Here is a 10739-nt window from a genome sequence, read left to right as displayed (position 1 = left end):
TTTACCTGCCAGATTGTCTACCTAAAAATTCAGGATGCAATTGAAAAGGCAAAGCATGTTCATTTGGGATCAAATAATAGTAATTTGGGGTACATAGTTTCAGGTAGAAAACCTAACACCTGTCCCATGGAGGGGCAAAGCCGGTTTTTTTATGGGAGGAAAAGAGGAAGAAGAGATAAGCAGTTAAAGAAAAGAGTTGAATAGGTTTTGTCTGACCCTTTTGTTTCTCTATATTCCACATGTGAGCAAAACCACCCAGGATTTGTTTCTTTCCTTCTGGCCTATTTTGCTGAGCATGAGCCCTTCCAATTTGTAGAGTTAATGAATTAATCAGGTGTTTTACACCATGCGCCTCTGTGGCCATCACCTGTGGTCTTGATGTGTTCATGGAAGGCGCTTGAAGCGTGCTCTCGGGGCACGCGTGTCTGATTGTGGACACCTGTGCCTAGAGGTTAAGAGAAAACAGTGATGTGACTACAGAGGAAGTCGAGCGGCCTGACTACAGGAAAGAAGAGAGAGAGAGAGTGAGAGAGAGAGAACTGGGAGACTTGGTTGCCTTCAGAACCTCCTGGCCCCCTATGCTGGTGTCCCCCAACCGCCCTGCCTGCCTGTTGCCAATACACAGTTCCATCCATGTTGTTGCAAATGACAAGAGTTTTTTTTTCCTGTAAATCCAATAAAACACACTGTAGGGTAAGGTACTAGGTTTCAGGCTTTTCTGCCCTCCCGCCATCAGGATAGATGAGGGAACCCTGTGATCCTGAATGCATGCCTGATGTTGGGCACCTGGAGTGGGTACACCTGGGCTGAGACTGTGCTTTTAAGGGCGGCATCACGGGGATGCCAGCAGCAGCAGAAGCCGGAACAGAAGCCGAAAGAGAAGCAGAGAAAGAAGCTGAAAGAGAAGCCAAGAGCAGAGAAGCAGAGAGAACGCCGGAGAGCCCAGAAAGAGTAAAGACTTGCTGGGGGCTGGGAGGCCCGCCAGCCTCCCGGCCCCCCAGCGCCTCTGCCTGCCATGTAACTGGTAATCCCAATAAAAGACCTGCAAAAACCACTGAGGACTCTGCCTCCTCCTTTACCCGGTCTGCTGGATCCTAGAAAACCTGCACTGTGTCCGTTCCTGCCCTTACACATACCCTAGAAATCTCACTATAAAACTGAAGCTACCGGTGGGGAAGGAGGAGGGTGGACACCAAAGTTGGGGGGTGGGGGGGCAATGGACTGTGGTGGAGGACTATGGATACCTTGGTGGTGAATGGAGAGGTGTGACCCTGTATTTCTGAATCCTGTGCAATATTCTAACCCAGTGTTACCTCAGTGAGAGAAAAATGTATTTTAAAAAAAGAAAGAAAAAGTTTTGTAGCATTAACAGGGTTAAGCTGTTCTTGGCTATATATCATGGTTACTGATTTTCTAGAAAGGATGACAGAGTCTATCCTCTGGCTAAAAGTCCACAATGTCATTTCTCAAATAATTGTTTGCTTGATGATTTCTTGAACAATTGTTTTTGACTCAATCCAAAGATCCCTGGCCCAGTCCAAAAGTCTTTGACCTAGTTCAAAAAGAGACAGGTGACACAAGTCCTCTGTAATGGCTGTCAGCTCTATTTTTCCCCCCAAAGATTTATTTATGCATACAAGAGCTGGAGTGTAGGCCAGAGGTGTGGGGGGGTGAGAGGATTCACCAGAGAGAGTGGGGAGCTGAAAAGGTGGATTGACTGAAACACTGCTGAGGGGAGCAGTGGGCAAAACAGGAGAGGTCTGCTGCGCCATATGAGTCAGTTCATTGGCTGGGGCTCGAACTCATGCCGCAGTGGCTATTGATAGCTTGATAGTGCTGAGACTTAACCTCTGCACCACCAGGGAGGCCCTCTCAGCTTTAATTTTAAAACTGCTTCACAAAATTCCACTTTTAACAAATCCTCTTTATCTTTAAAGCAATTAAAGATAAAGGGCTGCTGAGGTGCAACTTGTAAGCAAGTCCACAACAGTATGCTCCTTGACACCCCCTCCCCCCATCAAATCTTTTCCTGACCATTGTAACTTCTCTCTGACCCTTGTCATGTTCTGCTTTGTAATAATATATTTTTAAGCTTATTTTTTTTTTTCTGTAAGATTGTTAGCTCTTTGAAAAAAAAACTGTAGTGAATTAATCTTGGTCATTATTCAGCACATTTGGGTCACTTACTAGGGGTACAGTAAATATTTTTGAATGTTTATTCCAGCTTCTTCACCTTGCACAGTAGCTACCTCTGCCTGGAATCCCTTTCCCAGATATATTCCTGGCTCACTATCACTGTATTAGAGAGATCACCCCATCACTCAATTTGACATGGTGACACCTCGTCTCTACACACTCCTTTCCCCTGTTAGTAGTCGCCATAGCTCTGTCTCACCAAGTGCAGCTTCACTTACTTGCTTATTGCCTATCTCCTCTCACTAGAATGTAAACTCCATAAGGAAAGGCCATTGTCTTAATTTTAATGAATGAACTTTACGGGCATTACCTGATTTTGTATAATCCTAATCGTGAAGGACATTACTTGCTTCGTCTGTCTCCTTTGAACTAGGTCAAAGACTTTTGAACAGGGCCCGAGAGCTTCAGGGTGAATCAAAAGCAATTGTTTAAGAAACCACCAAGCAAACAATTGTTTGAGAAATGATGATTAAGTACTTGTAGCCAGAGGATAGAACTGAAAGTTCCCTTTTCATTCTTTCTAGAGAATCAGTAACCAATGCTGTATGGTCAAGCACAGTGTCTACTTGTTAACACTAATCGAGTCTTTTCTTTAATCACTTACCTCATTTTCTTTTCTGCTCATGAAAAATCCCATTGTCCCTCCTTGGGGCATGCTTTAGGTTTTCAATTTGAATCTGTCTTCTCCAAATTGCAAGTTTTTGATCCCAAATAAACATGTTTTCTTTTTAAAGGTCTCCTGAATTTTTAGGTTATATTCATAGCAATGCACTGCTGGGGCAAGACAGGCACCACCACATAAGACTGAGGCTTCAGAGCAGGGACAAGCCTTTCGCTCAAGATGAAACCTGGTGAGACAGAGCAGAGCTCAGAACTCAGTCATTCTGACTCCTGCTCCAGGACTCCTGGGCTCAGTCCCACTTCCTCTTAACTACTTGGCCTGTCCATCATTCCTTCCCATTTCTAGCCATGCCCATCCTTAAGACTTGAGATGCCCAGGTCAAAAATACAAATGGAGGCCCATATAGCATCCACTGAAATGTCAGGAAATTACATGCTAAGCAAGCACACTATTAAGCAAGGCCTTTTCCTGCCAAGTATACCCTCCGAGCCGCCTGGCTGGGCAGGTCAAAGCAGTGTGCTCAGACTCCTTGGACTCCCGGCAGGACACGGCAGCAAATTTGCCTCATGGTAATGGAGTTCATTCTGCCGTCTCTTCCAGTCCTTAGTTCTTTGCTTCCCTCCTATAAGCTTTATGTGCTCCTCTCACCCTACCTCATGTCAAAACTCCACCACTCCCTGCACGCAGGCACCCGTTGGCCACCCTTGGGACCAGACACAGGAGCTGTTGGCCCACCCTTTGGGAGGAAGAGGCCACATAGGTCCTGGAAATAGGCCTGGAGTCGAGCGGCCAGGGTATTCTGTTGTCCTGGGCCCCTGAGCATGAGGGAATTAGGGACAGCATGGGGGAATTAGGGAATTGGTGGGGTATTGCCTTGGCCTCTCAGAATACCTGTCATGTGGGAAGAGGTGCATTTAGGGGAAGCCCAGAGGATCTAAGGCCTTTAAGGGTGAACTGATCCTATTTTCCCCCTTCCCCAAACCAGACTATAAGCCTTTTGAGGACCAAGCCAATTCCCCTCTCCCCCAGAGGTCCTGTGGAAAGCAGGATGTGAGCATGCCTGTGGGGGCAGACAGCCCTAGGTAAATAAACTAACCTCTCTGACTTGTATCTTTAGCTATAAAATGAGAACTGGATGAGGTAATCTCAAAGTAGTTTCTTTTATATTCCCCCATAACACCAGCACTTCACAGTAGGTGCTTACCAGTGCTCATTAGATTTATTTGTTGCATAATTTGGTATGACTTACTTAAGGTCTTGTCTTAATTCTTCTCAAACACAATGCGTAGGTGTGTGTGTCTATACATGTGGGGGCGCATGTGTGTGTGTGTGTGTGTTTGTGTGTGTGTGTGCATGGCCACACACCTGTACCATTCTGTCTTGGACTTCCAAGTCACACAGCTTACCAGCTGGACTGTCAGAGCCCTGGGAGACCTTTTCTTAAACACTGAGGCCTAATGCCCTAAATCATTACAGAAGTATTAGTTAACATTATGCCTTCAGAGCTTCCAGACTGTGGCTCCCTGGGGAATCTGACTTTTCTTAGAGAGTTGGTGACCTTGAATCGTTTCTAATATCTTGAAGTTGCGATTTTTATTTCCGACAGATGACAGTCCCTTCTCAATGGCTGGGCAAACATTTCATTTTCCTTGAACTAGCTGAGAATTGAGAGGGCACCTCCATCTGCTTACATTCTGGTTCTAGTGTAGGTGAGATTTACTGGAAGCTGGGGTCAAATTGGAAAGGTTGAGCCTCTGGTTCAGAATGGCACATGGATAATGGGATTTACTGGTGCTATGGGAAAGCCTCGCAGAGTGGCACCATCTTTTAAGTCTTATAAATGTGGTTGTCTTGAAAGGTAAAGTATAACTGCATAAAACATAATGTAACACAACAGGACAAAACAAGTTAAGAATTACCCCTAGGCAGCAGTTTGTGGTCAGATGAGGTGTTTACACAATGAGTTGGGTGGATGAAGAAAAACATGCACAAGAGGTCTCAGATCTAGGAACTTGTGTCCAGGGACCAGACAAATCTAGACACAGTGTCTCCTAGAGGTCCTCACCTGGAGTTAAGGTGCTGGGGTAAGATATGCAAAGGCCTCTGTTTATGGGCGGCAGATGGAGGAGATCAATTGCTCAGAGTAGGGACTGTTTATAAAGCGGAGGCACAACAAAGTCCTCAACAAATGAGGAACATCCACAGAAGCTAAGGCCACTGCCCATTCTCCAATAACCTCCCCACCAGGCCAGACTCCTAGATGGACTAGAGCTGCCTGGCTGGGCCTAGCAGGCAAACCGGAGCTCAGAGCAGACACTATCCTCTTGTCAGTGTAGATGATTCACATTGCCCGCTGTCGCCAGTTTCCAGGGCAGCACTACAGCACCAACTCACCCCTTCAGTACCCTGCCTGCCGCCAGCACTCACACCCCATGCAAAGGTCCAAAACTGCAAATCCTTGTTCCAAGACCTTTTAAACTACTGAGGTCGTCGGCGTTGGATGCCGGGCACCCAGCAGCCCTCGGCCAAACGCTAAGTCCCTTCTTCACCTTTTCTACCCCCCACCCCCAAACACCAATCTTTGCCCTGCTCTCTGTCCCCCTGCCCTAAATTGCCTCAAAGGGGCCTGGACGTGCGGGGTGTCTCCAGCTCCGCTCCAGCTCGGTTCAGCAGGCGCGTCCCGCAGGCCTTCTACCTGCGGGGTCTTGCGGGTCTCCCGGGCCCAGGGCGTCCGGTCGTTTATCCACGACCCGAACAAGAGGCAGAACCTCTAGGCCGGAGGGAGACCGGGCAGGACAGGCAGCGCGGCCCTCCATGGTCCATCGGGCTGCTGGGCCGGGGCCGGCGCTGTCCTCTGCGACCCCGACGGCTGTCCCCAGGCGCGGGCACCCGAGCACCTGGGGCTCCCGCACACCTGCCGCCCGCGCGCAGCCCGCAGCAGCGCGAGGCAGGCGCGCGCGGGGCGGCCGGGCTGGGGGCGGCTCTCGCCCTTCCTCGCGGGCCTCGCGTCCTGCGGGCGCCCCGCGGGGCCGGTCGCGCGGGGCCACCGGGGCGGCGCGCCCCGGGGCCAGGCCTCCGGCGGCCCCCGGCGCCCCCGCCCGGGAGGCGGGCCCGGAGGAGGGCCGGGCCGCGGCCCCGCGCCGCGCCGCCCCGTGGCACCCGCGCCCGCCGCCCGCAGGCAGGCGCCGGCCGGCCGGGAGGTGGTGCTCGCCTCCCCGCGCCCCGGGCCCGCGCGTTGCCGGGCAGCGCCGGCTCCGGGCTCCGAAGGGGGCGGAGCGGCGAGGCCGGCGCGCGGCTGGCGGCCCCGGTCCGCGGTTCCGGCCCCCGCCCGCCCGCCCGCGCTCGCCGGCCTCTGTGCGCGGAGCGCGGCGCCCGGTCCCCGCCGCCTCGCCGCGGCCGCCCCTGCTGGGCCCGAGCGCCGAGCCGCGAGGCCGGCCGGGCCCGCCGGGCTGCCGGGGGCGCGGCGCCGACGCCGAGGCGCGGCCATGGAGGGGGAGCCCCGCGCCGGGGTCGCGCTGGCGCCGGGGCCTCGCGCCCGCCGCGCCCGCCGCCGCCCGGGGCTGCTGCTCCCCGGCCTCTGGCTGCTGCTGCTGGCCGGGCCCGCCGCGTGCGCCCCAGGTAAGCCCCGCCGCGCCCCGCCGCGCCCCGCGCCCCTGCCCGCCTGTGCTGCTGGTATGTGCAGGAGCCTCTCACGTCCACCCTCTTTATTCTCGCCGCTCCCGGCGCTCCCGGCCGGAGCCGCCTCTCCATTCTGCTGGGCCCAGCAGAGAGAGGCAGGGGGAAAAGAGAACGCGAAAGCCGGCGGCTTCTGACCCAGCTTGCCGGAGGTCTGGAGGGCCAGCCTCGGTGTCCACCGCGCCGGAGGCGGGTCTGGCGGCTGCATCTCTCTGAATGCGCTTTTATTTTCCCTGCAAAATGCAGGCACGGGGATGCTGTTTGTGCATGGCTCTGGGAAGGTGGGTAGCAAATGTTTTGGAATACTTTGTTGTCGGGGCGAAGGGGGTGCATCGGCTGCTTGTGCCCGACTCTGGGTGGCCCCGCGTCCCCCGCCGAGGCAGGCAGGCTGGCCGCGGCCCCCAGTGCACTAGGACACAAAGAACAGTCAAAGAAAATCTCTTGGAAAGCGCCCTGGCCGTGCATCTTTCCAGGGAAACAGCGATTGCTGTTACTTCTGCAAAGGCATTAGTACAATGGAGTGTGGAAATATTGTGATCCCTGAGTGTCAGGGCGTGAAAGGAGTAAGGGCTGTTTTTATAATAGATGCAGTTTAGAGACTGTTAGCATGGAATTAGGAGGCATGATGTATGAAGAAGCATGTGGGCGGGTTTTGTTGTTAGGAAATGATTTTAATTCGTGTTGCTTCTCCCAAATGTTTGTTTGTCCACCCTGAGCATTCACACGGGATGGCCTGGAGACCTGGACACCCGTCTCTGAGCTGACAGGCTGCAGGCGGGTGCTGGGGCCCAGCTTACCCCTGGACTGCCTGGGGCAGCAAAGGGAAGGTGGCACTGGCAGTGCAGAGGGAACAGAACGCATGGAAGCTGCTTTACATCCTCCGTGCTCCTGGATGGAGCCCCGGCCAGTGGCTTGGGGAGGAAATGGAACCCATTTGAAGTCTCTTGGACTTCTCTGCTGGAATGAGAACGAGCAGAACAGAGGGGCAGGTACTGTAGAAGCACCCGCAGGGGTTCAGGGTTCTCAGAAGGGGACCCTGCCTTTACTAAAGAAGAAACTGATACAGAGAAGTGACTGGCTCAAGGTCACAGGCTAGTTGGTGTAGTCATCACTCTTTCAGACCCCCACCCCCCTTGACTGGCTTACACCAGAGACCTCCACAGTGATTTCACGTAGTCAGATGGAACCAGCCTCGGGAGAGACGCCAGCTCCGGGTGCGCCAGGTGGGTCTCCTTTCAGGCAATTTGCAGAGTGCAAAGGACTTGGAGTTAACCTAGCACGTCAGGGCTCAGTCCTGCCCCTGCTTGTGCAGACCAGGAGACCTCTGGCCTTCAGTGAGAGGAGGTCATCATGAAGTGCGCTCTTGGCTTTAGTCAACTGAGCAAGCCCATCGGAGGCTTCTGGGGTCATCAGTTGTGGGCGCGGCAAACTCAGGGGCCAAGTGCCCCTGAGTGCCCGGCACTGCCTCTCCTGTGCATGCTCCAGGCATCGCTACCCCCATTTCACAGATGAGGAAATGAAGGCATCTGGAGTTTGTTTAGGTCTGTTTGGCTGCAAACTCTGTGCACTTAACCTCTGCACTCAAAGGCTTCCCCAAGCCTGTGTGGCCATCTGGATAAACGGTAGATGTTATGGAGAATGTAGTTTTTTTTGATGCATTTACAATAAATAGTGGAGCCATTGGGACTGTGTGTCCAGAACTTTCTCTTCTTTAGAATCTATTCCTGTTTCTTCACACCCCCCAATCTAAATATTCTACCTGGAGACATGACATAAATTCATTGTCCACTCTAGGCCACAGAAGCAGCATGTCATCCCTTCACTGTTGTGTGTTGGGTGCTTGGTTTGCGCGGCTGCTTCCAGGCTGGGAGTAGGACAGGAACAGAAGGAGCAGAGGACCCCACGCGCCTGGCCTCCGTCCAGCTGGGATTGCAAAGCGGTGCGCCAGCAAGCGGACCCCGCTCCACTGCTCACGGGCACAAAGGGCAGTGAGGACCCGCCAGTCAGGGGTCCGGCCGTCCGACGCCCTCTGAAGGGCCCCTGGTCCACTTCTTGGAGGCACTGGGGACCGCTCGTGGGAGTGCGCCTTCCTAATGCGGGATGTCTGGGCCGGGCGACTGCTGCTTGGTCCTGGGCAGAGGTTGCATTTCAATTGTCCTGAGCCACCAGGACCCTCTGTCTCCCAGTCCTGATGGTTGTACTTTCACCAGCAGAGCAGGACTGGGGGGCCTCAGCCGAGCTCTGCCGGGCGGTGATTCTTTCCCTAGAGTAAGCTGCTAGTCTGAAAATGGCAGGTGTTAATCCTGGTTTGGATTTGCTGGGTTAGGCACGGAAACCTTCTTGCAGCCTGAAAACCACCTCCTGCGCAGGCTCCTCTTTGTCAACTTTTGTTAAATGGACGGCACCTGCTAGCTGGACCCTTTGTTTCTCTCTTTATTTCAATTTCCATGTTTTACTGATTTCTTGTCTATTTCTACTTCGTTCAGTATTTTTGAATGTGCCCCCTTTTTTGGTTTGTTTAAACTTTTTTTTTTTTGGTGAAGAGGGTGGGATGTTTAAACATTTCTAAGTTGGGTCTTCACTCTTCACTGTTGTGTAAACAACTTGTAATACTTTGGACTTACTCTAAAGTGTGGTACTTTGGGGTGATCCTGCAGCCCTAGTCTATAAAGAAAGAATTGATGTCCCATTTCTTTAGCTTATTCAGGGAGAAAAGGCTTTTTAAAATTATTGAGATTATGAAATTGATAATTTTTTGAAAATTTGGAAGTTACCAAAAGGTACAGAAAAAAAACATCCATAAGTTCACAACCCAGAGGTAACACTGTAAATAGTGGTCTCTTTTTTTGGTTAACTTTTAAAAAGTTGAATTACATGCACAGTTGTGTCCACTACTCCTGTTTATTTATTAACTTAAGTATTTCTTGATTCATTAAATGTTTGAAAACAGCCTTCCATCCTAATAGTTTATATAATTATTTTCAGCTATTTTGTTATAAATGTTATGATGAGTAGCTGTGTAGGCAAGTCTATTTATTTTTCTTTTGTGTGTGGGTCTTTTTTTTCTTAGTATGCATTTCTAGAGGGGAAATCAGAATGTAATTAAATTCAAGGCCCATCAGGCTGCATCATTGCATGCTTTGTTCAGAGTGCTGGGTGCCTACTAGGTGCTCAGTGAGTGATGGTGGAAATGAAGCAACTTTTTGAAAGCTGCGAGGCTGATATACACCCTGGCATTTAGGCGGTTGAGTTTCAATTCACCGTCACTAGCATTAATATTATTAAAAAAAAACTTGTTAAATAAATTTGTAATACATTGCTTTAGTTTTAAAGTGTCTTTTCATGTGAATATATTTTTATTTTAATAAATTTGCGTTGTTTATTATTTTTTAAAAGTTATTTTTGCATAGAAGAACTGAGGTACAGACCAGAGGTACGGGGTGGGGGTGAGAGGATTCACCAGAGAGAGTGGGGAGCAGAACAGGCAGATTGACTGAAATACACTGCTGAGGGGAGCAGCAGGGAGACAGGAGAGGTCTGTCATGCCATGTGGGTCAGCGCCCTGGTAGGGGACTGAACTCAGGCCACAGTTATGATAGCTCTAAGACTTAACCCCTAGGCCAGCAGGGAGGTCCTGACTATATTTGTATTTTATTGAGATAACATTAGCTTCCAACACTGTTTGGATTCTACCAGGACGTTTTCTTGCCATGTCCAACATCAAATGCCCAGTGTTCATCCACTGGGTCAGCTGGCCCCTTCTCCACATTTTCTCCCCCAGGTAACCACCATTCTGTTATCAGAGTCCAAGGGTTTCTGTCTTCTTTATATTCCATAAATAGCATGCCCATAGGATACCATGTGGGGTCTTATGCCTCCTGACTTATCACTTCACCTAATTCCCTCAAAGTCTATCCCTATTACTCTCATGGTGAGATTTCATTTGAGTGGAGTAGTTTTATTTATTTTGTATTTGTATTCTATCAGTTTTCTAGACCTTTGTTCATTTATTTGTTCTGGTATGTATCTTTGCATTTTTATTTACTAAGGATAATGGCCATTTTCCCCTCTTGTTTGTTGCATTGCCCTGTCCAATGGATTTTCTTTAAATTTTGTGTAATTTTGATGTTCGAAAGTCTGGTTATTTTTATAAGCAAAGTACCATTTTTCTTTTTCACAGTTTTCCATTTATGCTTATGGCATGTTGAATTTTTTCTCTTAATGTGCTATTTTAGCCATTTTGAGG

General features: G+C 50.5%; 1 protein-coding gene across 1 annotated transcript in view; it reads left to right on the top strand.

Moving 5' to 3' along the window:
- The first annotated feature begins 3874 nt into the window (after nucleotides 1–3874).
- Nucleotides 3875–10739, top strand: part of KIAA1549 (KIAA1549 ortholog) — a 117245-nt gene continuing 110380 nt past the window's right edge. Inside the window, exons 1-2 of the mRNA XM_054691921.1 lie at nucleotides 3875–3900; nucleotides 5997–6436. Coding sequence (XP_054547896.1) covers nucleotides 3875–3900; nucleotides 5997–6436 — 466 coding nt within the window. The remainder of the gene's footprint in view (nucleotides 3901–5996; nucleotides 6437–10739) is intronic.

This window comes from Talpa occidentalis, unplaced genomic scaffold, assembly GCF_014898055.3.
Source record: "Talpa occidentalis isolate TD23 unplaced genomic scaffold, MPIMG_talOcc4v2.1, whole genome shotgun sequence".
NCBI lineage: Eukaryota > Metazoa > Chordata > Mammalia > Eulipotyphla > Talpidae > Talpa > Talpa occidentalis.
The sequence above is the reverse complement of the archived record's forward strand: the minus strand, read 5'-3'. Positions and strand labels throughout refer to the sequence as shown.